The sequence below is a fragment of the Misgurnus anguillicaudatus genome, chromosome 6 (assembly GCF_027580225.2).
Source record: "Misgurnus anguillicaudatus chromosome 6, ASM2758022v2, whole genome shotgun sequence".
NCBI lineage: Eukaryota > Metazoa > Chordata > Actinopteri > Cypriniformes > Cobitidae > Misgurnus > Misgurnus anguillicaudatus.
The window spans coordinates 6826056-6850749 of NC_073342.2; the positions used below are offsets into that span (position 1 = coordinate 6826056).

At 38.6% G+C, this 24694-nt stretch overlaps 9 protein-coding genes across 9 annotated transcripts; 4 read left to right on the forward strand and 5 right to left on the reverse strand.

Moving 5' to 3' along the window:
- Positions 1–279: 279 nt before the first annotated feature.
- Positions 280–24227, forward strand: LOC129433314 (uncharacterized). The gene is made up of 2 exons (XM_073868422.1): positions 280–808; positions 23768–24227. The coding sequence occupies exons 1-2, from the start codon at positions 426–428 to the stop codon at positions 24177–24179; spliced, it is 795 nt and encodes a 264-aa protein (XP_073724523.1). The 5' UTR covers positions 280–425; the 3' UTR covers positions 24180–24227.
- LOC141364151 (histone H3.3A) lies at positions 1526–1936 on the forward strand. The gene has a single exon (XM_073868251.1). The coding sequence runs from the start codon at positions 1526–1528 to the stop codon at positions 1934–1936; it is 411 nt and encodes a 136-aa protein (XP_073724352.1).
- Positions 2590–3551, forward strand: LOC129433372 (histone H4). The gene has a single exon (XM_073868252.1). It carries the CDS (start codon positions 2603–2605, stop codon positions 2912–2914), a length of 312 nt encoding a protein of 103 aa, XP_073724353.1. The 5' UTR covers positions 2590–2602; the 3' UTR covers positions 2915–3551.
- On the forward strand, positions 5202–5625 carry LOC129433335 (histone H2B). Its single transcript, XM_055191936.2, has one exon. It carries the CDS (start codon positions 5202–5204, stop codon positions 5577–5579), a length of 378 nt encoding a protein of 125 aa, XP_055047911.2. The 3' UTR covers positions 5580–5625.
- On the reverse strand, positions 12042–12462 carry LOC141364153 (histone H2B-like). The gene has a single exon (XM_073868254.1). It carries the CDS (start codon positions 12460–12462, stop codon positions 12088–12090), a length of 375 nt encoding a protein of 124 aa, XP_073724355.1. The 3' UTR covers positions 12042–12087.
- Positions 13325–13700, reverse strand: LOC141364152 (histone H4). Its single transcript, XM_073868253.1, has one exon. It carries the CDS (start codon positions 13681–13683, stop codon positions 13372–13374), a length of 312 nt encoding a protein of 103 aa, XP_073724354.1. The 5' UTR covers positions 13684–13700; the 3' UTR covers positions 13325–13371.
- On the reverse strand, positions 14349–14866 carry LOC129433300 (histone H3). The gene has a single exon (XM_055191897.2). The coding sequence runs from the start codon at positions 14845–14847 to the stop codon at positions 14437–14439; it is 411 nt and encodes a 136-aa protein (XP_055047872.1). The 5' UTR covers positions 14848–14866; the 3' UTR covers positions 14349–14436.
- LOC129433311 (histone H2A) lies at positions 15531–16108 on the reverse strand. Its single transcript, XM_055191909.2, has one exon. The coding sequence runs from the start codon at positions 16096–16098 to the stop codon at positions 15712–15714; it is 387 nt and encodes a 128-aa protein (XP_055047884.2). The 5' UTR covers positions 16099–16108; the 3' UTR covers positions 15531–15711.
- LOC141364154 (histone H1-like) lies at positions 16814–17445 on the reverse strand. The gene has a single exon (XM_073868255.1). The coding sequence runs from the start codon at positions 17443–17445 to the stop codon at positions 16825–16827; it is 621 nt and encodes a 206-aa protein (XP_073724356.1). The 3' UTR covers positions 16814–16824.
- Positions 24228–24694: the final 467 nt, after the last annotated feature.

Below are 24694 nucleotides of genomic sequence, written 5' to 3' on the forward strand. Positions count from 1 at the left end.
TGGAGCATCTCTGCCATATAAGAAAGCTCTAGATTTTTAGTGTAACTTTAGTATTAAAGCGCTTTGTATTTATGAAGTGCAGTAGAGTATAAAGCTGTAAGTAAAAGGTATTGCAGCATATAAACATATTAACTCTGATACAGTACAGATACTTGTATTTTGTAAAAACAAACAGATATACACATATAAATGTATACATTATAATGAACTGTAAGTTGGATTAAAGCATCTGCCAAAAGTATAAATATGAAAACAAGGACAGGCAGAAAGATAGAAGGGGGCGGGATTTGGCGTTTGGAGGGAAGTTCAGTGATTGGTTTGAACTTTTCACAGACTTCAACCAATAGGCAAATAAAGCAGCTCTTAAATACTGGAAACATCAACCTCGAGTCACATATTTTTGTTGTTACGAGAATAAAACGAAAATGAGCGGCAGAGGCAAAACCGGTGGTAAAGCCAGAGCAAAGGCCAAGACTCGTTCATCCAGAGCCGGGCTTCAGTTTCCCGTCGGCCGTGTTCACAGACTTCTTCGCAAGGGTAACTATGCAGAGCGCGTTGGTGCCGGAGCACCAGTTTATCTCGCCGCTGTGCTCGAGTATCTTACTGCTGAGATCCTGGAGTTGGCTGGAAACGCCGCTCGTGACAACAAGAAGACTCGCATCATTCCCCGCCATTTACAGCTGGCAGTGCGTAACGACGAGGAGTTGAACAAACTCTTGGGGCGCGTGACCATCGCTCAGGGCGGTGTGTTGCCCAACATCCAGGCTGTGTTGCTGCCAAAGAAGACCGAGAAGCCCGCTAAAGCAAAGTAAACCAGTTTGACCAAGAATGAAACAAAGGCTCTTTTAAGAGCCACCCACTTGAACTATAAAAGAGTGAAATCTTGGTCTCTGTTTGAAGTATAGGTTTAGAAACGCATTTGTGCGTTATGTTACCCTTTTTTTAGCTATTGTAACCTTTAAGTCTTATTATGCTATAGAGAAATCTCAGAAAATCACTTCTTTAGAGTCTTGAATATCAATCAAGATTTGATTTCATTAAATAATTTTAGGCTGTGACATGACCTTAATAAAATCAATATTCAAAATACAAGTGTTATAGTTCAAGTGTTAAATTTTGTTGGAAAACTAAATTCGTTCTCAGAATGACTGTTTGAATTGGCTTTTAAGCCTATAGACAGTGGTGACCGTGGTGGTAAATTATATATAAATGGTCGTTTTCCGTTTTATTTTTAAATAAAAAAGTAACCATTATAATTTTTTTAGACAAATGAAGAATCAGCTCGGAAAACTGCTAATGTGGGGTTAAACAAGACAAACGATCTCGAGCGGGAAACAAACCGCCTCTGCCTGTTTGAAAAACGTTCAAAGTCGTTGGTCAGCTGTCTACTTAGACGTCACCCATTAGCCAATCACATGGTAGCTCTCTATACCTGCCCCCTGAGCTCATGGACGACCAGTCTTTAAAAGCCGCTGGGAGAGAACATTTCTACATTTCGTGTCGCAGAGGAGCTTTTACTGAAGTCATGGCAAGAACAAAGCAGACCGCTCGTAAATCCACCGGAGGCAAAGCGCCCAGGAAGCAGCTCGCTACTAAAGCTGCCCGCAAGAGCGCACCATCAACCGGCGGTGTCAAGAAACCTCACCGCTACAGGCCCGGTACCGTAGCTCTGAGAGAAATCCGCCGCTATCAGAAATCCACTGAGCTGTTGATCCGTAAGCTGCCTTTCCAGCGTCTGGTGAGAGAAATAGCTCAGGATTTCAAGACTGATCTTCGCTTCCAGAGCGCAGCCATTGGAGCTCTGCAGGAGGCAAGCGAGGCGTATCTGGTCGGTCTCTTTGAGGACACCAACTTGTGCGCCATCCACGCCAAGCGCGTGACAATCATGCCGAAGGACATCCAGCTGGCTCGCCGCATTCGTGGTGAACGCGCCTAAACTCAACGTCACCCACATCAACACAAAGGCTCTTTTAAGAGCCACCACAATTCCACTGAACGAGAGAATTTCATTTTGTTTATTTAATCACTTACACGCTACTGTTTTTTTAGTTGTATGTTCTTTAAAAATCTATAATCTCAAAGTGGCCATTGAATTTTGGATGCAAGTTTGACTTCCCAGATATTTTCCCCCCAAGCTTTATTTTTCTAGAAAGGTAGTATGCAGTTCTGTTATTTACTGATCATCTCAAGACTAAGACATGTATAAACGTAATTGCCTTAGGAACGTTTATTTAATGGTTTAAAGGTAAAATGATAGAAAGTATATTTTAATAACATCTACATTATATGCACTAGGTTTATTAAAATAATTGCACATCACTCATTTCAATTAAAAGCCACTCAGTAAGCACCTCCTTTATGCAATTGCTCTATAATTTTTTTAAATAAACGTTTAAATGTTGTTTAATCATCACAGTTAATAATCGAATAAAACTAAAATTCTGTTGTAGCTAGGTCAATGTAGGTAGGTCTGTGCTTTTACTATGACGCGTCACAAAGCGCCGCCTTCATTTCTGCGTGTTTCCACTAGGTCCTGTAGGCAGATTGAAAGTCCTGTTTCACTGCCACAATTCTCTCACTCTCTGTTTTGTAGACTGAAATCATGTCAGGAAGAGGAAAAGGCGGTAAAGGACTCGGCAAAGGAGGCGCCAAGCGTCATCGCAAGGTTTTGCGTGATAACATTCAGGGAATCACCAAACCCGCCATCCGTCGTCTTGCTCGTCGTGGTGGTGTGAAGCGTATCTCCGGTCTGATCTATGAAGAGACTCGCGGTGTGTTGAAGGTGTTTTTGGAGAACGTTATTCGTGACGCCGTCACCTACACTGAACACGCCAAGAGAAAGACCGTCACCGCCATGGATGTCGTCTATGCTCTGAAGCGTCAGGGTCGCACTCTGTACGGTTTCGGAGGTTAAACGTTTGAAGTTCTGCTCAAACCAAACGGCTCTTTTAAGAGCCACCCACATTATCACGTTAAGAGATGAAATCTATGCAGTATTACTGTTTTGTGTTTCTGGAAATTGTCTTTGCGATACGAGGATTGTTTGATTCTAACTCGCTAAATACAGCTAGTTTAATTTGGTGGTCTCGTGGCGCTTTGCTTAGTGACGGGAGAAACGAAGCTTCGAATCAATTGAACCAATTGTTTCCAAAATTGATTCAGTTTTTCGAAGCAGTTCGAAACACCTTTTTTTTTTTTACAAAATAATAGCAAAATTTAAATTAAAATGTTACATTTTTTTTAACTTAAGACATAATTAAAAGTGTATTGTGTTTTTAGTTTTATTTAGAGCAAACAAATCATTAAAACTAACTACCCTTTACATTATTCACATTTTTGTCATTAAATCTGTCTATAAACAAAAAGTAGACAAAATGGCAGTGTTATAGTCAGAAGGATAAATGTTTTATGAACTTTCATAAAAAAACTGACCCGAGTTCACCTAAACATATTAGACACTGGTCATGTGATCAACTCCCTCTAGTGGTGAATCATCGGATTTTCGAAACGTTTCGAAACAGTTATGACGTAATGAAGCCTCGTTTGCTAAAATCACCCAGTAGCGCCTCGCTGCAGAACGCGACATCCAGGGGGCGGGGTTGGATTCAGATCCAGGGGCGGAGCTGGATCCAGATCCAGAGATCCCATTGGACGACAGTTTTACCACAAGACACGTCATGCACGTGTTGCTGCGTTACCATTTCCGCATTAACTCGTAACTAAATTAAGTTATTCTTTTGACATAAAAACGAACTTTACTTATGACTACAATAAAAGTAGTGCCTTTAGGGTGAAATGAATTTTTTTTGCTATAATGTTTTGGATTAAAACATTTCGGGTAAGCCTACGAGTAATCTTACCACATGCAGTTTAAGACCTATGAATGGATACAGTATAAATATGCATAATTATTAAAATATATAGGCTGTGGCATGTTATTTAGAAATTAATAAATTGAATGTTGATCTTTTATGGACGTTGAACTTGTTTTAACGCGTTTTTGCTTACAGCCACTAGGAAACAGGTTTCCCTAGTAAATGGTTTACTTTTTTTATTTGCTAATAAAAGATATCAAATACATTTGTTTTTACATTTACTCGTATAGGAATAGCTTTGTAATAAGTGGGATAATGTACAAATAAATCCCTTCAGTGATTTCGCATTGTCAGGAACGTGTCCTTACACCTAACTGTGATACTTTCTAAATTATGAATCTTTATTATTAATCAAACGTACATTTAAACTGATAAGAGCAAACGTTGGCGACCACAGGTTGCAACTTATTGCGGGATGCAACAACGTAAATATGCTGGTTCATTTGGCGGAACAAAGTATATAAAGTGGGAGGAGTTGGATCTAGATCCAACCCCGCCCCCTGGATGTTGTGTTCCGCAGTGAGAACCATCTCAAATCACGTGACTTGGGCCAGTTTGAAACATGCTCCGAACCACTGATTCGAGACAAAAGATTCGTAAATGTTTCGAAGCCTCATGAAGCAGTGCTTCGAAAACGACCATCAATAGCTTTGCTTTCATGTTTGTTTCTAAAAGAGTCTTTCGCGTACTGCCCAAATAGAACGTTATAATTTAAGTGGGCTGTAAACAAATACTTTTTATAATAGAAATCTTAAACTTTTAAAGTAGTATCTAAAAATAAAATATTTATATTTTTATGCCACTTTATAAGATAAATGAGCATTCAGTTTGGTTTAAATTTCACACAGCAACCCTTTGTTCAATTATTATTCTGAATAAATACAATAACACATGCTTTAAAACAAACACGATTCTTCTCAAAAAACTTCTTGTATTGTGATATTTGCTTGTATTCGTTTAATAAATGTTTTCCTGCTAAATAAATACCTAAAGAGTGTCTTAAATTTGCGCATTCAATTACCAAAGGAACTATATTTCAGAGAAATTGTATTTTAAAAAGAGCGGGAAAGTAAAACCGCAGTTCAATGGGTGCAGCAGCATTAAATTCAAACATTAGGCTGTGGGTGGGGCTACCGTCTTACCCACTTTGATTGGCTCTCTCACGTCTTAGCCATACCAATGAGATCCATTCATGGTATTTGTCCAATGAAGACACCCAATCAGCACCGTGAGCCTATAGTCTTTGAAAATTAGCATGGGCAGAAAATAAATACTTCTTCAGCAGAGCAGATCGTTACACACTTTGTTCTTGCGTTTTGAGCAATCATGCCTGAGCCAGCGAAGTCCGCGCCTAATAAGAAGGGGTCCAAGAAGGCCGTCACTAAAACCGCAGGAAACGGAGGTAAGAAGCGCAAGAGGTCCAGGAAGGAGAGCTATGCTATCTACGTCTACAAAGTCCTGAAGCAGGTACATCCTGACACCGGGATTTCCTCTAAGGCCATGGGGATCATGAACTCTTTCGTCAATGATATTTTCGAGCGTATCGCCGGTGAGTCCTCTCGTCTCGCTCACTACAACAAGCGCTCCACCATCACATCGAGAGAGATCCAGACCGCCGTGCGTCTCCTGCTGCCCGGTGAACTCGCCAAACACGCCGTGTCTGAGGGAACAAAGGCCGTCACCAAGTACACCAGCTCCAAATAAATCTGTTGAAGCTTTTAACACCACAAAGACTCTTTTAAGAGCCACCCACTTTCTCGTTTAAAGAGTTTCTATGTTTAAAAAAAACGTATTTTGTCATAACTAACCAATTTGTCTTTATATGAATATGTAAATTCTTGTCCTTCAAGAGACATTTTGTTGCATAAACTTTTTAGATGGTGTTGTACTTGAAGTGTTCATACTTCAATCAGATAAAAAAATCAGTTTTAATTGCTCTTTTCCTAGACGACATCAAGCAGCACATTTAAGCATGAAACACATGTTGCTGTCTGCAGTCTACTACAGTTCATCAATTTACCATAGTTATTACAAAATACTGTAGTAATTATTATTTGCCATATAATTTAACACTTTTACCAGATCACTTCTTTAATACAGTAAAACCCACTGACAAGACAGTTTTATATCTATATATTTATGCATTTGGCAGACGCTTTTACCCAAAGTGACTTACTGTCCATTAAAATAATGTGTGTGTGTGTGTGTGTGTGTGTGTGTGTCAACAGTATGCAGTTTTGATATTATATGATTGCATTGTGACATTAAGATATTATGTTTACTGGCTTGTTTTTTAAAATATAATTCTATTCTAATCCTGTTCTGAATTTATTCTTTTTGATTATTTAAATAATGATAAAAAGCAATTATGAAGATAAATCAAAGAATTATAAAATCAGTTTGAGCCTGTCTACCAGTGATGTGAACATTTTATGGCACTCTACATTTTATATTATATTATGTTTTTATGATAGTAATTTGAAGTATGAATAGTTTATAGTCAAAAGAAAAAAAGTTCTCGAGAGGTTTCTATGTCAGTAAAGGTGGTGGTAAAGGGTAACGTCATTGACAGGTGACTGTACTGCCCCGTGTCACTGTTTAGAATGGCAATTTTCTCATAATTTACAAATAGTTAACACATTAGAGATATTGTTAGTAATTAGCTGAACAAAATATATAACACTAGCCTAGTGTTTTTGTTTTTATATATTTTACTGCAAACATCTTACAAATTGTACCTTTAAATAATAAAAGAGGTCTATAGACTTCACACAATATTAAAATCCAGAGAAAAAGTAGGATTTTAACAAGGTTTTAAAAGCAGTTGAAGATATGAAGCGATTCTAATGTGGATCGGCAAGCTGTTCCAGAATTTAGGGCCTGCAGTGGCAAAAGCTCTGTCCCATCTGTTTATTATTAATGATCTGAGAATCAGAAGAAGATTTTGATCTCTAGATCTATAGCCTACAAGTATAGAAGTTCAGACAGATAAAGAAGTGTTTGGTTATTTAAGGATTTATAGACCAAAAGCAGAATTTTGAAGTTAATACGGAAATGAACAGGAAGCCAAGAATGAACATAAGATGGGCGTATGTAAGAGAGAAGCTAGCGCCTACCACAGTATTGATCTGTTTATTCATTTTTAGGTTACTATCAAGAAACACACCCAAATTTGTAGTGAAATCAGAGAGACCACACTCTGTACTGTGTATAAACTTGAAGCCAGATAAATACAATTATCAAGATAAGTCTGAAGTTGGTTAAAAATAAAAACATAAAAGGTCAAGAGCCCACCCGCGCAGGAATCCGGGACGTCCCAAGTAGAGACTTTAGGATACACCTGCAGTTTTTGCAAAACTTTTATGAAGTCAGACAAATCTGATCATAAATCAGGAGAGATGGTCAGTTTGAGACAAATAGAGACATAAAAAGAGCGAAAAGCATGCAGAGCGACAGACGGCACGCCACATAAACCAACATCATCTTTACATGAAATGACAGAAGACTACACTTTTTTTTATATATGTGCATGGATCTCTTTCTACAAAATAAATTTTTTAAGATTCAATTCAGAACTGTGCTCATTAATCTTTATCTGAAGCTATTGTTGTTGTTCATTTTAATGTGTGCTTCTCTATATTTTATGTAGACGAATGACGTAGTAAGAGTAATTTTCTAAAATGTCCCCGCCAACAGGTGGGCCCAAGATGTTATTACATATTTATTGTAAATATCCTGTAAACCTAAAATTTCTTGACAAACTATATATTGTTGGAAAGCTCAAAGAATGTTGTTTTCATAGTTCCAGACCATCTGATGATTTAAATTGTATAGTGACAGTCATTTTGTTAAATGTCACTCCTGTAGTGTACATATACATTCTAATATATTCATAATTGTAATCTTCTTTCAATAAATCTATGAATCTTCAAAAACCTTGACGACCTACATTATCATTAGAAAGCTATAAGGATGTAGTTTTCATATTTCAAAAACTTTTTGCATTAATAATAATGTAGTATTTATTTTATTTATTTATTAAAGCTAACCTTTGACACCTAGTGGCCTTTGCAAATAGAATTGCTACACCACCACTAAGTGAGTTGTTGTGGCTCAGAATGGACGTCTCATCCCACTCTCTTGTCCAATCAGCGTTATTTTTTAAGTCACTATGTGTTTTCTTGTAACATAACTACATCAATTTTTCTTTGCTTTACCACTCAAATATTTCCAGTAGCGCCTCACTGCAGAACATGACATCCAGGGGGCGGAGTTGGATCCAGATCCAGAGATCCCATTGGTCGGCAGTTTTACCACAAGAGACGTCATACACGTGTTGCTGCGTTACCATTTCCGCATTAAGTCGTAACTAAATTAAGTTATTCTTTTGACATAAAAACGAACTTTACTTATGATTACAATAAAAGTAGTGCCTTTAGGGTGAAATGTAAGTTTTGTCTATAGTGTTTTGGAGTAAAACATTTCGGGTAAGCCTACTACGAGTAATCGTACCACATGCAGTTTAAGACCTATAAATGGATATAGCATAAATATGCATAATTATTAAAATTGTTATGGCATGTTATTTAGAAATTAATAAATTGAATGTTTATCTTGTAGGGACTTTGAAATTGTTTTAACGCGTCTTTGCTTACAGTCATTAGGAAACAGGTTTCCCTCGTAGATGGTTTACTTTTTTTTATTTGCTAATAAAAGATATCAAATAAATTTGTTTTTTATATTTACTCGTATAGGAATAGCTGTGTAATAAGTGGGATAATGTACAAATAAATCCCTTCAGTGATATCACACTGTCGGTAAATACTTTCTAAATTATGAATCTTTCTTGACTATATTATTAATCAAACGTACACTTAAATTGATAAGAGCAAACGTTTCGATCACAGGTTGCAACTAATTGCGCGCTGCAACAACTCAAATATACTGGTTCATTTGGCGGGACAAAGTATATAAAGTGGGAGGAGTTGGATCTAGATCCAACCCCGCCCCCTGGATCTCATGTTCTGCAGTGAGGACCATCTCAATATTTCTGCCCTTTTGTGTTTATCTTCCCCCATTAATATTCATGGTTGCAATGTTGACCTCACACATAGAACGAGAAAAACAAAAAAACAAAAACAAACCAAATACAGTGGGGCAAAAAAGTATTTAGTCAGCCACCAACTGTGCAAGTTCTCCCACCCAAAAAGATGAGAGGGGCCTGCAACCTTCATCACAGGCACACTTCAACTATGAGAGACAAAATGAGAAAAAAATTTCAGAAAATCACATTGTCTGATTTTTTAAGAATTTATTTGCAATTGATGGTGGAAAATAAGTATTTGGTCAAAAACAAAAAAGCAAGATTTCTTTCTCTCACAGACCTGTAACTTCTTCTATAAGAGGATCCTCTGTCCTCCACTTGTTACCTGTATTAATGGCACCTGTTTGAACTCGTTATCAGTATAAAAGACACCTGTCCACAACCTAAAACAGTCAGACTCCAAAGTCAACTATGGCCAAGACCAAAGAGCTGTCAAAGGACACCAGAAACAAAATTGTAGACCTGCACCAGGCTGGGAAGACTGAATCTGCAATAGGTAAGCAGCTTGGTGTGAAGAAATCAACTGTGAGAGCAATTATTAGAAAATGGAAGACATACAAGAACACTGATAATCTCCCTCGATCTGGGGCTCCACGCAAGATCTCATCCTGTAGGGTAAAAATGATCACCAGAATGGTGAGCAAAAATCCCAGAACCACATGGGGGGACCTAGTGAATGACCTGCAGAGAGCTGGGACCAAAGTAACAAAGGCTACCATCAGTAACACACTATGCAGCCAGGGACTCAATTCCTGCAGTGCCAGATGTGTCCACCTGCTTAAGCCAGTACATGTCCGGACCCGTCTGAAGTTTGCTAGAGAGCATTTGGATGATCCAGAAGAAGATTGGGAGAATGTCATATGGTCAGATGAAACCAAAACATAACTTTTTGGTAGAAACTCAACTTCTTCTTTTTGGAGGAGAAAGATGCTGAGTTGCATCCAAAGAACACCATACCTACTGTGAAGCATGGGGGTGGAAACCTCATGCTTTGGGTCTGTTTTTCTGCAAAGGGACCAGGACGACTGATCCGAGTTAAGGAAAGAATGAATGGGTCTATGTATCATGAGATTTTGACTGAAAACCTCCTTTCTTCAGCAAGGGCATTGAAGATGAAACGTGTCTGGATCTTTCAGTATGGCAGTGATCCCAAACATACCGCCCGGGCAACAAAGAAGTGGTTTCGTAAGAAGCATTTCAAGGTCCTGGAGTGGCCTAGCCAGTCTCCAGATCTGAACCCCATAGAGAATCTTTGGAGGGAGTTGAAAATCCGTGTTGCCCAGTGACAGTCCCAAAACATCACTGCTCTAGAGGAGATCTGCATGTAGGAATGGGCCAAACTACCAGCAACAATATGTAAAAACCTTGTGTAGACTTACAGAAAACGTTTGATCTCTGTCATTGCCAACAAAGGGTATATAACAAAGTATTTACATGAACTTTTGTTATTGACCAAATACTTATTTTTCTTCATAATCTACATATAAATTCTTAAAAAATCAGACAATGTGAATTTCTGAATTTTTTTCCTCATTTTGTCTCTCATAGTTGACGTGTACTTATGATGAAAATTACAGGCCTCTCTCATCTTTTTAAGTGGGAGAACTTGCACAATTGGTGGCCGACCAAATACTCCTTTGCCCCACTGCATATACAGTCTGTTAGTCTTCTTCATTTTCAACATTAGCATTACCAGTCTCCTGACTATTTTCTTCAACCGATATACTTCTGTGTTGGTAAACAATCCTTCCGGGAGCAAAAGTGAGACTTCATGTCAAAGGTGGTCTATGATAATTAAAGATATCTGTTTACACATCATCTAAACACTTGTGTGAGCACTTGTGTGATCATCAGATCAATATGATCATTTGATTAAGTACTCCTTTGGTGACTGTAACGTATTGAGTCATTTACATCAGCATTCATGTGTTAAAGGGGTACAGCATTAGCATTTGGAAATGAGTACAAAGAGTGAGAGTGGCCATTTACATTAATATACTTGGTTTTCATCTCAAAGGGTACAGCATTAGCATTAGGGGTGGGAGAACTATTTTGAGAGATTTCACTGTTCAGGATAACAACGATACAAAGCACAAGAAAATCTGTGTGGTATGCAGATATCAATGCACAGGAATTAACTCAAAATATCACAGATCTATAACTTTGAAAATATTTAAGATGACAAGAAGTCAAGATGTGCAAAGATGACAAGATGATAATGTTAATAGGCTGGTAAAATCAAAACGTGTTAGTTTTAAGGTGTGTACACTTCTGCAGTTAGGTTGTTTGATTTTTTTTTCTCTCTTGCATATTTTACATTAAATATGTAAAACTTCTGAGATCATTTATCATTGTTTTATTCTTTTACCATAAAAACCTGCCTTCAATGCAAATGAAGAAGTCACAGATTCTGTGTGTATTGTTAAAATAAATAATTGACCATGCAAATAAGATACAAGAATATATTCTTTTGTTTCACAGTATCACAAATAAATATATTTAACAATGCAAATATCCTCTGACAAATAAAATGATCTGTAAAGCTCATGGCAGAAAGATATATCACTATTACTCATACAAATAGTTTACACTTAGTATTTTGACTTAAGATTGTAAACAATGTTGCAGTTAAAGTTTAAAATAATTAGTTTTCCATTCAGTGTTTGTATGTCGTCATCTATATCTGAATACCAACAGCATATTTTCACTGAGTTTTATTGTATCACAGAAGTGACCTGGTAAAGTTTCAATATATGGCAAAGAATAATTACTGTAGTATTATGTAGCATTTACTATTGTAATACTAAAATAACTAGTAGACTGCAGCTTGAGTTCTTTAATGCTTAAAAGGTGCACGCATGTTGTGGAAAAAAAAGGAAAATGTGTCACTGCTCAGGTTTGCTAAATGCAATAGCACTGCAAACACTATTACACAACTCCAACTAAAGTCTACATATTAAAACTTCTTCATAGTTATTTATCAGGAAAGAAAGTTCATATGAAAGAAATGTGAACAAAACTAAATGTTTAATAAACACGGAAGCTCTTTAACCGATAAAGTGGGTGGCTCTTAAAAGAGCCTTTGTGGTGTTGAAAGCTTCAACAGATTTATTTGGAGCTGGTGTATTTTGTGACGGCCTTTGTTCCCTCAGACACGGCGTGTTTGGCGAGTTCACCGGGCAGCAGGAGACGCACGGCGGTCTGGATCTCTCTCGATGTGATGGTGGAGCGCTTGTTGTAGTGAGCGAGACGAGAGGACTCACCGGCGATACGCTCGAAAATATCATTGACGAAAGAGTTCATGATCCCCATAGCCTTAGAGGAAATCCCGGTGTCAGGATGAACCTGCTTCAGTACCTTGTAGACATAGATAGCATAACTCTCCTTCCTGGTCCTCTTGCGCTTCTTGCCACCCTTTCCGGCAGCTTTAGTAACGGCCTTCTTTGACCCCTTCTTAGGTGCGGACTTTGCTGGTTCAGGCATAATCACTCTTTTACAATAACACAATGAATAAAGATTCGTGTTTGTGAAGAAGCATATATACACTGCCCATGCTATTTTTTTAGAGACCGTAGACGTACCTTCTAATTGCGGGATGTGATTGGACAAAAAACACGAATGAATTTCGTTGGAGTAGCTGTAAACTAAGTGAGCCAATCAGTTTCTTCAAAACTTAAGTCCCACCCACCGCCTCATGTTTGAATCGCCCGATGCGTTTGAGGGCTGTTTTACTTTCCCGCTCAATTTTGTACACAATGCTCTTTCTTATTATTTTATTTAGTTTAAAGTTTTTGGTTACACTTTAGTTGTTTTCATAAGACTGACATGACACCTGCTATGAACATGAAAAATATTTTATGCACAATTCTGTACCAAGTTTTTTTACTCGAAGAAAACAAAACAAATGAACGCACCACTTTTAGTTCAAAAACATGTAATGAAGTTTGTAGTATGCTAATCTTGTCTCGTCCTTCTCTTAACATAATAAACTGATAGCATGTACAGATTACGTAACAAAGTTAGACTATGATATTTAGCGTCTGTAAGCAAGATCTATAATGTATGCAAGCATGTAGCATTACTACGAAGAAAACATTAGAGCTGGATTGTTATTTCAGTTGCAAAATTCTGTAACCGGCTTCACATAATAACACTTGGCTTTTGTGTTCTTTATGCTTGGTTTAAACATTATTTCTAATGTCCGAATGAACAAAAGTACAGCACGACCAAACCGGTCATAATACCACACAATACCAAGGAAGACTGTGATGAGTGTTAAAAAGCAACTTAATCTTAAACTGAACCATACAACAACGGACACGTTAACTCTTTAAGTGAGAAGATGGGTGGCTCTTAAAAGAGCCGTTTGGGTTTGTGTAGAACTTTAATCGTTTAACCTCCGAAACCGTACAGAGTGCGACCCTGACGCTTCAGAGCATAAACGACATCCATGGCGGTGACGGTCTTTCTCTTGGCGTGTTCAGTGTAGGTGACGGCATCACGAATAACATTCTCCAAAAACACCTTTAACACACCGCGAGTCTCCTCATAGATCAGACCGGAGATACGCTTGACACCACCACGACGAGCGAGACGACGGATGGCGGGTTTGGTGATTCCCTGGATGTTATCACGCAAAACTTTGCGATGACGCTTAGCGCCTCCTTTGCCGAGTCCTTTACCACCTTTGCCTCTTCCTGACATGATTTCAACTTCTCGTAGCAAAAATGCATAATGAAGTGCTGTGAAACAGGAGTTTACAGTTGCCTACAGGACCTGATGGAAACACAGAAATGAAGGCGGGGCCAGCAAGAGCTACCATGGCAATCATTTATTGCCACATAGACATCACATTTCAACCTTTTTACGTTTACCAAATTATGATTTTCGCACATGCAGTCGTGCTCGTTTACAGATGCAGCATTGTTAACAAGATGTAAAACCAAATGTAAAGCAAATAACTTTATTCTTTGGTCGCTTATTGAATATTTCATAGACACACATGGTAGTGTTCATAGATGCAATTTTCTAGAAACGAATATTTAACAATTTATACTCCAGCGAAAACCATAAATCCTTAACTTTTACATTATGAGCTCGGGGAAGTGTAAACTCGGAGGACGAGAACAAATAAACTGGTTTTATTTTCTTGATGTGCTTAGACGTCACTAACCCTCAAGTTAGTGGTTATATAATCAGTAGATTGTAGTGCTTACATTACCAAAAAGTAACTACAGATTAAGCCAGGGGAAACTCAACTTCGAATTCACCACATAATACCTCGATTCAGTTACTGTTAATGATAGTTTCAAAGTTAATAAACCTCTCTATAAAATATTCATAAGTGTAGAAGGTAAAGATTGTAATTTTTAAAAAACATTTAAAGAAATTCTCTCGTTCAGTGGAGTTGTGGTGGCTCTTAAAAGAGCCTTTGTGTTGATGTGGGTGACGTCGAGTTTAGGCGCGTTCACCACGAATGCGGCGAGCCAGCTGGATGTCTTTGGGCATGATTGTGACACGCTTGGCGTGGATGGCGCACAGGTTGGTGTCCTCAAACAGGCCGACCAAATAAGCTTCGCTGGACTCCTGCAGGGCCATGACGGCGGAGCTCTGGAAGCGCAGATCAGTCTTGAAGTCCTGTGCGATTTCTCTCACCAGACGCTGGAAAGGCAGCTTACGGATCAGCAGCTCAGTGGATTTCTGATAGCGGCGGATTTCTCTCAGAGCTACGGTACCGGGCCTGTAACGATGAGGCTTCTTCACACCGCCGGTGGCTGGGGCGCTCTTACGGGCAGCTTTAGTAGCGAGCTGCTTCCTGGGCGCTTTGCCTCCGGTGGATTTACGAGCGGTCTGCTTTGTTCTTGCCATGACTGAAGTCAAAACTCTTCTACGTAGAAAATAAATACAGAACTACACCCAGCAAGCTGCCTTTAAAGACTAGAAGACCACGAGCTCAGAGGGCGGAGACAGTACACTGGCATGTGATTGGCTAATGTGTGACGTCTACTGGTCATTGGCTCTTTTCAAACGAGCAGAAGCGGTTTGTTCCCGCTCGATATCCTTTGTTTAGTTAAAGTCATATTTAAGCATTTATATATAAATTTAAAATCATGCGGAATTAATAATGTGGATTGTTCTGATAAAAATGCGTTACATTAGCAAAATACAAGTATGAAAGCGCCCCTGATACACAAATAATATAATCGCGATGTGATCTCAGACATCCATAACACCATGTAATGTTCATTGTGCATTTTAGAGCCTTCAATGTTTTTAGTCCAGGGGTTTTCGAAATGAATGGTGCCGAGAATCCCCAAATATGAAACGGTGTATGTGAGGAACCCGCTTTTTATGTACAAAGAAACATAAAGAATCTAATCGGTGTTAAATTAGTAGTAAGTGATATTTTTAAAGACACTGCTCGAATTTAAATTCGGTTCCACAGCATCTTTACAGAGAATATAACATTACAGCAAGATAAAAAACACAGTAGAAAAAACGAGAAATTAATAACTCTTCAAAGTATGCTTGTACTAAGACATCCACTGACCCCAGTTTGAAAACTCTTAAATCAGTTCAAGCATAATATTGATATTTCTTAAATCAACTTGTTTTGCATAATGTAACACTTATAAATGATTTAAACAAAAACCTCATAAAAGTTCACTCTTTTAAAGCTCAAGTGGGTGGCTCTTAAAAGAGCCTTTTTTGTTGTTGTGGAGTAACCGCAGTTTACTTTGCTTTAGCGGGCTTCTCGGTCTTCTTTGGCAGCAACACAGCCTGGATGTTGGGCAACACACCGCCCTGAGCGATGGTCACGCCACCCAACAATTTGTTCAACTCCTCGTCGTTACGCACTGCCAGCTGTAAATGGCGGGGAATGATGCGAGTCTTCTTGTTGTCACGAGCGGCGTTTCCAGCCAACTCCAGGATCTCAGCAGTAAGATACTCGAGCACAGCGGCGAGATAAACTGGAGCTCCAGCACCGACGCGCTCTGCATAGTTACCCTTGCGAAGAAGTCTGTGAACACGGCCGACGGGGAACTGAAGCCCGGCTCTGGATGAACGAGTCTTGGCCTTTGCTCTGGCCTTACCACCGGTTTTGCCTCTGCCACTCATTTTCGTTTTATTCTTGTAACAATAAAAATATGTGACTCGAAGCTGATGTTTCCAGTATTTAAGAGCTGCTTTATTTGCCTATTGGTTGAAGTCTGTGAAAAGTTCAAACCAATCACTGAACTTCCCTCCAAACGCCAAATCCCGCCCCTTCTATCTTTCTGCCTGCCGTTGTTTTCATATTTATACATTTGGCAGATGCTTTAATCCAACTTACAGTTCATTATAATGTATACATTTATATGTGTATATCTGTATGTGTTATCTGAGGACAGATGTTTAAACTGGCAGAAACTGAAAGAAACTGAACAAACGTTTACAAGCCAAGGTGGGACGTAGTGAAGTATTTTTACTTTACTCGGGAACAAAAGAAAAGTATCTGTACTGCTGTGTACTGTAGTGTTATTATGCTGCAATAACTTTTACTTACATCTGTAAACTCTACTGCACTTCATAAATACGAAGCGTCTTTAACTTTAATACTCAAGTTAATTAAAAATGTAATGCTTTCTTATGGCAGAGACGCTCCAAAATCTGTGTGGCACTAAAGTGAAACTTAAAAAAAACTTCTTAGTAGAAGCACTATTTTATAAGGTACTGATTGTTTTAATAAATCAAGTTCTTAAAATTAACTGCAAAAAACATTACACATATCGAAACATTGCTCTTTAAAGGGCTGGTGGGTGGCTCTTAAAAGAGCCTTTTTAGTAAAAAATATAAAGTCTGACTTTATTTCTTTTTGGGTGCTGCCTTTTTAGGCTTAGCTGCTTTGGGCTTTGTCGTCTTGGGTTTAGCAGCCTTTGCTTTTTTGGGGCTCTTCGCTGCTTTCTTAGGAGCCGCTGGCTTCTTTGCTTTCTTGGGGCTCTTTGTTGCCTTCTTAGCGGCGGTGGCGGCTGGCTTCTTCGCTGCTTTCTTGGGTGATTTCTTAGCGGCGGTCTTCTTTGTCGCTGCAGTCTTGGGCTTCTTGGCAGCGGCGGGTTTCTTGGCTGCGGGCTTCTTTGCTTTAGGAGCGGTTTTCTTTGCTGGTTTTGCCTTGGTCTCTGCCTGCTTTTTGTTGAGTTTGAAAGACCCGGAAGCGCCGGTGCCTTTGGTCTGGACTAGAGTGCCTTTGGTCACGAGGTTCTTGATGGCGATCTTGACGCGGGCGTTTTTCTTCTCCACGTCGTAGCCACCGGCGGCGAGCGCTTTCTTCAGGGCGGCGAGAGAGACGCCGCTCCTCTCCTTGGAAGCCGAAACGGCTTTGACTATGAGGTCACCCACGCTTGGTCCGGTTTTCTTGGCTTTAGCGGCGGATTTCTTCTTGGGTGCTTTGGCCGGCGGGGCGGCAGCAACTGGAGCGGATTCAGCCATTTCTCTACGTGATGTAGTATCACAAAATCAACACAAGAGATCAGTAATGAGGAGCAGCAGAGCGCGCGGCGGTTTTACACATCACATGAGAACCATATAGACTCAACCGGTACAGCTCAGTGTCTGTGCGCCTCCACGAGCAGCTTACGTGTGTGTTTTCTCCTCTAACATTTACAATAAAACTGGAGTATTAAAACACATTGGCGCGATGAGAACAATGTAAACACAGAGCAGAGGCACATAGCTATATATTGAAACTAAAACACGCGTGAACAAAAGGTAATTTTTGCATCTCCATATAAAATCCAAGACCAACATCAGCCGCTGGATAAAGCTGCTTATGGTTTTCATGAGTTTTTTCTTTTAATATTTAGTGACAGGTCGAGCGCGTCTTCTGTGTTTTTAACAAACACTTTATTAAATCGCTTGAATTAAATGAACATCACTGAAGGACTTGTAAAGCGTTAAATAAAGTAGTTGTTTTGATCATCTTGAAGCACACGCGACATTCAGAGGCTTCTTGTTTCTTTGTCTACGTTAAGTTGATATAATTTTCTTTGTGTATATGTTTATTATACTCAATCTGCAAGGTGAACAGTGCAATGGCGATTTATAAAAGTGGTCACAAGTATGCAAACCATAACATTGCAGTGACAGTGAGATGTTGAAATACACACCAGTGATGCAGTATAGTAAAGTGGTTAAAATGTTTGTGTTTGTTTTATATTTTTGAGAAAATGGGTTAATTTAAATTTACATAAATTGTTTTGTTTTGTTTTTGTTATCCCTGTGTGTGTGTAATGAACTGGTCATGTGTGTATATTACCTTCCCTCATCTGCTGTTTTTGCTGTTTTTTTTTTTTTTTCAGGTTAGGACTCTTGTGTTAAGTCTTTTTTTGTTTGATTTTATTTGGCACAGATTTTATCCAGTTTAATTTGTAATTTTTATGGTTTTGATCCTAAATAAATCATTATTTTTGGAAATCCGGTGTTCCCTTTGCCTTTGGGTGCTACAGCAAAATTAGAGCACAAATCACATTTAGAGTTAGTGCAAGAAACATTAAATTAAATAAATATACATGTCTGAAAAGAGTTGTCTAAGACAAACACACACTAAAATAAAATAAGTGGAGGTGGTTGTGCAAATAAAGTGAAGTACAATAGCCATTGAGTATTTAACCATTAAAAGGTCTTTAAAAAAACTAAGGTTCCTAAGGCCAAAAAATGACACATTCCCAAAAACTGCTCTAAAAAACATCATACATCATTTTTTTCCACTTTAAACAAGTCAATCTTTTAAAAGTACTTCTGCCTGAAACATACATATCAAATAGTTATATGTATGTATCCTTTATATGTCAATATGTTTACATTAACCCATGTTTTTAACAAAAAAACTAACCCCCCCCCCCCCAAAAAAAAAAAAAAATTAGCTTAAAATGGCTAAGCTACCCAAAAACCGACATGTGATCATAGGGACAAAAAAATGCTCCAATGACAACCATTATAACTAACATTTTTGACCATCCATTTATCTTAAAATAAACAAATTCATACCTTTATGTCAATATATAAATTTGGGAAAAAAAATCTAAAATGTATCAAAATGATTAACCTCTGGCAATTTTGGGCAATTATTAATCATCAAAGTCAAGATGGTTTAAAAATCAAAAGTAGAATGACAAAAAAACTGTCTTTAGGATCTCTTGCACACACAAATTCTGAAAAATCATTGACAGTGTGAATGAACCAAATATCAATCAATCCTGGACAAATCCTGGATGCATTTTCTATGTATTTTCCATAATGTCTGTGTGAAAAGGCCATAGTTGCCCAATGGTTTAAATTGGAGAAGTGCCATAAGGCAGCTGGCATCTTCTTTGGACCGATTGGCTCTATATGTGAAAACTCTTTGAAAGATCTTTGTGAAAACTGCAGCAGGCTGGTCTGCACATTCTTTAAGTCCCTTTCCTGTCACTCTATCTGTCCTGCAGCCTTCCTTGAATTAACAGCCCTGGGGACGCTCCTCATGTTCATGTACTTTGAATGGGTGCTCATGTCTGATGGGGGTGGGTGGGTGTGGTGTGACGGTCTCTGACAAATTTACCTCAAAACAAACAAAAAAGCAGTTGAGTTCTTCTTCTAGGGAGACATTGGCATCAAAGGTCTTGTAAGTGTTGCTTTTGTAGTTTGTGAGGTGCTGAATCCCCTCGCCAGAGTCGTTGTGGGTCATTGTTCATTAAGTGGTCCTCCATCTCTCTTTTGTACTCTGCTTTTGCGCCTTTGATGGCTCTGCACATATTTGCTCTGGCTGCACTGTAAATGTCTTTGTCTCTGGACTTAAAGGCAGCATTGGAGGCCTTTAAAGGGTCGTACAGACTACATGACTTTAAAATGTTGGATCCAGCTGTTTACACTACATGACTGTAGAAGTTGTGTTGAAGTTGTTGAGCTGTTCACACCACATGATACAATGTGAATGACCCACAACAGGAGGTCACACTACACGAGTTGAGAACAACCCGGTCACCCAATGATTTTATTTTGTCTCCAAACCATGTTTTGAGACACAATAATCCCTTAAGACATGACCTCATGAAGCCATATCCAATCAGGCAGATAAAACACAGTCAAAGGGTCCTAAACTACTGTCTCTCTAGTGTACGAAGGGTGGTAGAGAATAAATTTGACATTCTTGCCAACCAGTAAAGAGTTTTCAGGTCAACCATATTCCTGGAGACAAACACGATGGTGAAGATCACAGCGGCCTCCTTGTGCATCCAAAACTTCCTCTACTAGCGCAAGTCGGAAGCATTTTCTCCTTCAGCTTTTGCAGACTGGTAGACAGATGATCACAAGATGGTTGATGGGCACTGGAGGAATCATGGGATGGGTGCTTTTCAACTGATGGAGAACACTTCACATCGCAATATTATGGGAACAGTAAAAATGCAACGCAATCTGATGCGGGACTGTTTTGTCTCACCAGCGTGTTCAGAAAAGCACTGATGTGGAGGTATCCCTGCAAACAGCAGATTAAAGACAGTTATGGTCAGTTTTGGACATTTGTTTTCTTGTGTTATCCTGTTTTACTTGTATTAGTAAAGAAAATGTGGTTTGCATTGTTTATATATTGTGTTTATTGTTTTATTATTATCAGTTTGTTCTGTTGTTATTCAATTTACAAAACCAACAGTGCAGAAATGTAACAAATGAAAGAAATTTGCATGTTGCAATAAAGTACCTCATATCACCTTTCTTTCTTGATCCACATTTATATTTTGCCAAACGTGAATGTATATTTCAAGGACTTATATTATGATACGGTTTGTATCACTTAGCATTTAATGAACGGTGGAGCCATTCACACACAAGAGACGCATCACTGATCATTTAATGTAAATGTGTCATGACAAACGAAATGGTTTGCAGAAGTCTTGATTTTTTTAAAGATGTACACTGTTATGGCGAATGAGCAACATGTGTGGGCCCGACGCGTTATTGTTTACAAACGATTGACCTTACTATGTATTAGATTGATCAAGAAGAGTTTTACTTGTCAAATGTTAAAGGGTTTTGATTTTATTTGATTTAATAATTCAAAAAGGTAGAAAACATTATGATTCATATTTTACAGCTAATATGTTTAGTGTTTTACAGCATTGCGTTTGTGTTTTTGCATCCTATTTGATAGCTCTTCGCGACATGTGACATTACACGATGTCAAGTCGTAGGAGACTCTTTGATCAATTGTTGCCTTTTTCACACATACAGATTGGTGAGCGCTAATTGGCTGCTAATCTCCCACTGATTTGCACCTGATCACACCCGACCTGTTGGCGACTTGCAAATATGTCTTAAAATCATGTAGTGTGAACTTGGCTTAATAGAGTCCTAACATATTTTGTCATTAAGGGTGATATGCTGGGATTAAAAGTACAGAAAGGTGGTCTGACTGTCCTAAATGAGGCATTATAATTGTCCTGTAGCCTTTCTTGAAGTTTTTGTAGGATTTATTCACAATGTTTTATCCTCTTGTGGCACATTTGAACTCTTTTAAGTTTGCCTGGTTGAAATCCCAAGTGCCAAACCAAAATTACTTTTTTTACTCAAGCCAATAAAATGTAGACAATCAGAAAATACAACAGCATGTATTCAAATATCATCCCAAGCCTCTCTCTGTGTCTCAGTTCTGACTCAATCTTTTATACATCGGATACTTTTATCTAAGATGACGTATACACTGCTTGTTACTTCTCTTGACCTTAAGCCTAACAAAATAGTCATGTTTGCACTACCGGGCCACAATTGGACGTGCCAGGGCCTGTTGCATTTGCACTGTCACTTTCAGGGCTGAATCATGCCTTGCCAGTGCTGAGTTAGGGCTTAGTTCTGGCCTGCTGAATACCTTGGGGCTTGGGTCTGGGCTAGAGGAGTGGTAAAGGTCAAAGATAGAGTTTATCTGAGTTTTTGGCAAAGATTCATCTTTTAAGTAAATCTGTTGTTTGTTGTGTTACTTGTCTTACTTGAACTCCAAAGAACCTAGCAGCAGTGTACTTGCCCATAGATGGATTACACATACTTTTTTAATAAGCACAAATGGGAGCTACCTGTAAACCCACATGGGCTCTACATTGAGCCCATAAAGTGCCCATCATCAGCCCATCTGCGCTAACAGATGTGGGGCCACAATGGAAACTGAGGATAAAATTAGTTGGGTCCCAGGTGGGCCTCACATATCAGCCCAGGTGCAACCTTTTTGGGCCCCACATGGGTGTGTTGCCCCAATCACATTTCTGTCAGAATGGAGATTCATTGTTCTGCTTAAGGGCCATACCTTCTTATCTGGAAAGATTTGAAACAGTATATGTACCAGTCACAGTTTGACAAGGGCACGGCCAGGGACGAATCAGCCAACTGGAGTACTGATAGTTTCACCGGTGGGCCGATGGGCAACGTGGGCTGACTCTAGTGGTGGAAATTTGGATTCATCTAACTGACTTGTTCATTTTCAGTTTGTTTACAAAAAAATTACTTGTACAGATTTGTATTCTGTAACCATTTCTTTATATTACACACCAGTAGGTGGCGAAAATTACCGTCTTATGGGTTAGAACAATGAAATGGATTTTAATAAAATGTGTGTCTTTAAAGGGACACTTCACCGATTTGTATTAAGCTTTGTATCGTTAGAACCCCAGTCATGTTTTTGAATGGTGGTTGAGACAGATTTTAGTGTTGCACTTCCTTCTTTCAATTATGTAAAAAAAAATATATATTTTTTTTTGGAAACTCGACCATGCTCGACTAATCACATTCCCCCCTCACACACACCATGCTGGCTTCAAAAATCTTATTGATAAAAGTATTTCAGGAGACAAGAGAAAGGAGATTTGGACGTGCCTTGATGCCTTTTGAGGAAGCATTTTAGAGCTTTCAGTCGCAGCCCAGTGAAGGGGCGAATTTGATCAGTAACCCAAACTAATTATATTATTCCTAACAGCCTAGATGATTGGCTCATGCTATTAAAGTTATCTTTAATTGTAACAAAACGTTAAGACAACAGCAATTATTAACAACAAACAATCTGTATGTGTATAAATACAATTAAAGACAGCATGTTTATGTGTCATAATACAGTATATGTTGTGAAACCACAGTATCCACAAATGTCTTTTACTACAGTAACTAGCCAAGATGTTTGTAGTAAAACCATATTAAATACAATTTGTAATGCACTGCAAGTTGTCTTAGACAAAATTTGTCTGCCACATATATTTTAATTCATGTAATGGTGCTTTATTGGGATGAGTTTTAGAAAAAAATCAACAAAATAACACAATGACAAACACTAAGGTGGAATTAAATAAGATGGATAAAGCACTGAATATAACAGGCTATTTACATTATAAAATTGACTAAAATATGAACATTTCAAGTATATAAATTTACATTTTTAACAGAAGCAGTTTGAAAAAAGCAGTGTACAGATCAGAGTTGCAGTTTGAGTTTGTTTGTGAATGTGTGTGACTGATAAATGGATTTTAACATCAGCATTTGATCTGCTTCTGTAGGGCTGTGAAAATATTGCATGAGCTTTGAGATTTTGTCGTTTAATTATCATATAATATATATCTATAATACAAACAACATCAGTAAAACAAGACAAGACAGAATAAAGGAGTGGGCGTTATCTTTTGGAGGGAAGTTCAGTGATTGGTTTAAACTTTCTACAGACTCTAACCAATCGGCGAGTGGCAAGCATGCATAAATACTGAAAACAGCAGCGCATTGTGTTACATTATCTGCGTCTTTCTGCAAGAAAACAGCAAGTTCTACAATCGAAAATGAGCGGTAGAGGCAAAACCGGTGGCAAGGCCAGAGCAAAGGCTAAGACTCGTTCATCCAGAGCCGGGCTTCAGTTTCCCGTCGGCCGTGTTCACAGGCTTCTTCGCAAGGGTAACTATGCAGAGCGAGTCGGTGCTGGAGCTCCAGTTTATCTCGCCGCTGTGCTCGAGTATCTTACTGCTGAGATCCTGGAGTTGGCTGGAAACGCCGCTCGTGACAACAAGAAGACTCGCATCATTCCCCGCCATTTACAGCTGGCAGTGCGTAACGACGAGGAGTTGAACAAACTCTTGGGGCGCGTGACCATCGCTCAGGGCGGTGTGTTGCCCAACATCCAGGCTGTGTTGCTGCCAAAGAAGACCGAGAAGCCCGCTAAAGCAAAGTAAAATATCCAGTTCTCCAAAACTAAACAAAAGGCTCTTTTAAGAGCCACCCACTTGAACTATAAAAGAGTGACATTTGTTTTAGTTCATTTAAGATGTTTACTGCTCTGCATATTTTGTATATCTCCTTTATTTAACACATCTGATTCAAATAATCAGTTCAGTAGAGATCTATATGAACTGAACGGAGTCGATCAGATAAGAGAGAATCGCTGATCATACTAACGTTTCATTTAAGTCGATGATTTCACTTTAACGTTAGTCTTAAAAATATAAAAATCAGTGTAAGGCCATGTTATTGTTCTTTACAGTATGTAGGATTATATTCTGTAAGAAAACTTAAAAATCCCCTGAATGTGCAATGCCGTGTTAGTTACCCACAACATTGTAGCTTTTAAAGTTTACATGCAGTGCTGACACATGATAATACAACGTATGCCTATTAAAACAAATAAAATCGTCTGATGAATGAGGTTATACTGGTAATTTTGTCTAATGCATTTTTATATTGGTTAAGC

What these genes read in the sequence shown, in the direction of transcription:
- LOC129433314 (XM_073868422.1), top strand. Translation starts at nt 426, where the DNA reads ATGAGCGGCAGAGGCAAAACCGGTGGTAAAGCCAGAGCAAAGGCCAAG. An exon ending in GAGAAGCCCGCTAAAGCAAA is followed by an intron (nt 809 to 23,767) that starts GTAAACCAGTTT and finishes TCTTTCTGCAAG; the next exon opens with AAAACAGCAAGTTCTACAAT.
- LOC141364151 (XM_073868251.1), top strand. Translation starts at nt 1,526, where the DNA reads ATGGCAAGAACAAAGCAGACCGCTCGTAAATCCACCGGAGGCAAAGCG.
- LOC129433372 (XM_073868252.1), top strand. Translation starts at nt 2,603, where the DNA reads ATGTCAGGAAGAGGAAAAGGCGGTAAAGGACTCGGCAAAGGAGGCGCC.
- LOC129433335 (XM_055191936.2), top strand. Translation starts at nt 5,202, where the DNA reads ATGCCTGAGCCAGCGAAGTCCGCGCCTAATAAGAAGGGGTCCAAGAAG.
- LOC141364153 (XM_073868254.1), bottom strand. Translation starts at nt 12,462, where the DNA reads ATGCCTGAACCAGCAAAGTCCGCACCTAAGAAGGGGTCAAAGAAGGCC.
- LOC141364152 (XM_073868253.1), bottom strand. Translation starts at nt 13,683, where the DNA reads ATGTCAGGAAGAGGCAAAGGTGGTAAAGGACTCGGCAAAGGAGGCGCT.
- LOC129433300 (XM_055191897.2), bottom strand. Translation starts at nt 14,847, where the DNA reads ATGGCAAGAACAAAGCAGACCGCTCGTAAATCCACCGGAGGCAAAGCG.
- LOC129433311 (XM_055191909.2), bottom strand. Translation starts at nt 16,098, where the DNA reads ATGAGTGGCAGAGGCAAAACCGGTGGTAAGGCCAGAGCAAAGGCCAAG.
- LOC141364154 (XM_073868255.1), bottom strand. Translation starts at nt 17,445, where the DNA reads ATGGCTGAATCCGCTCCAGTTGCTGCCGCCCCGCCGGCCAAAGCACCC.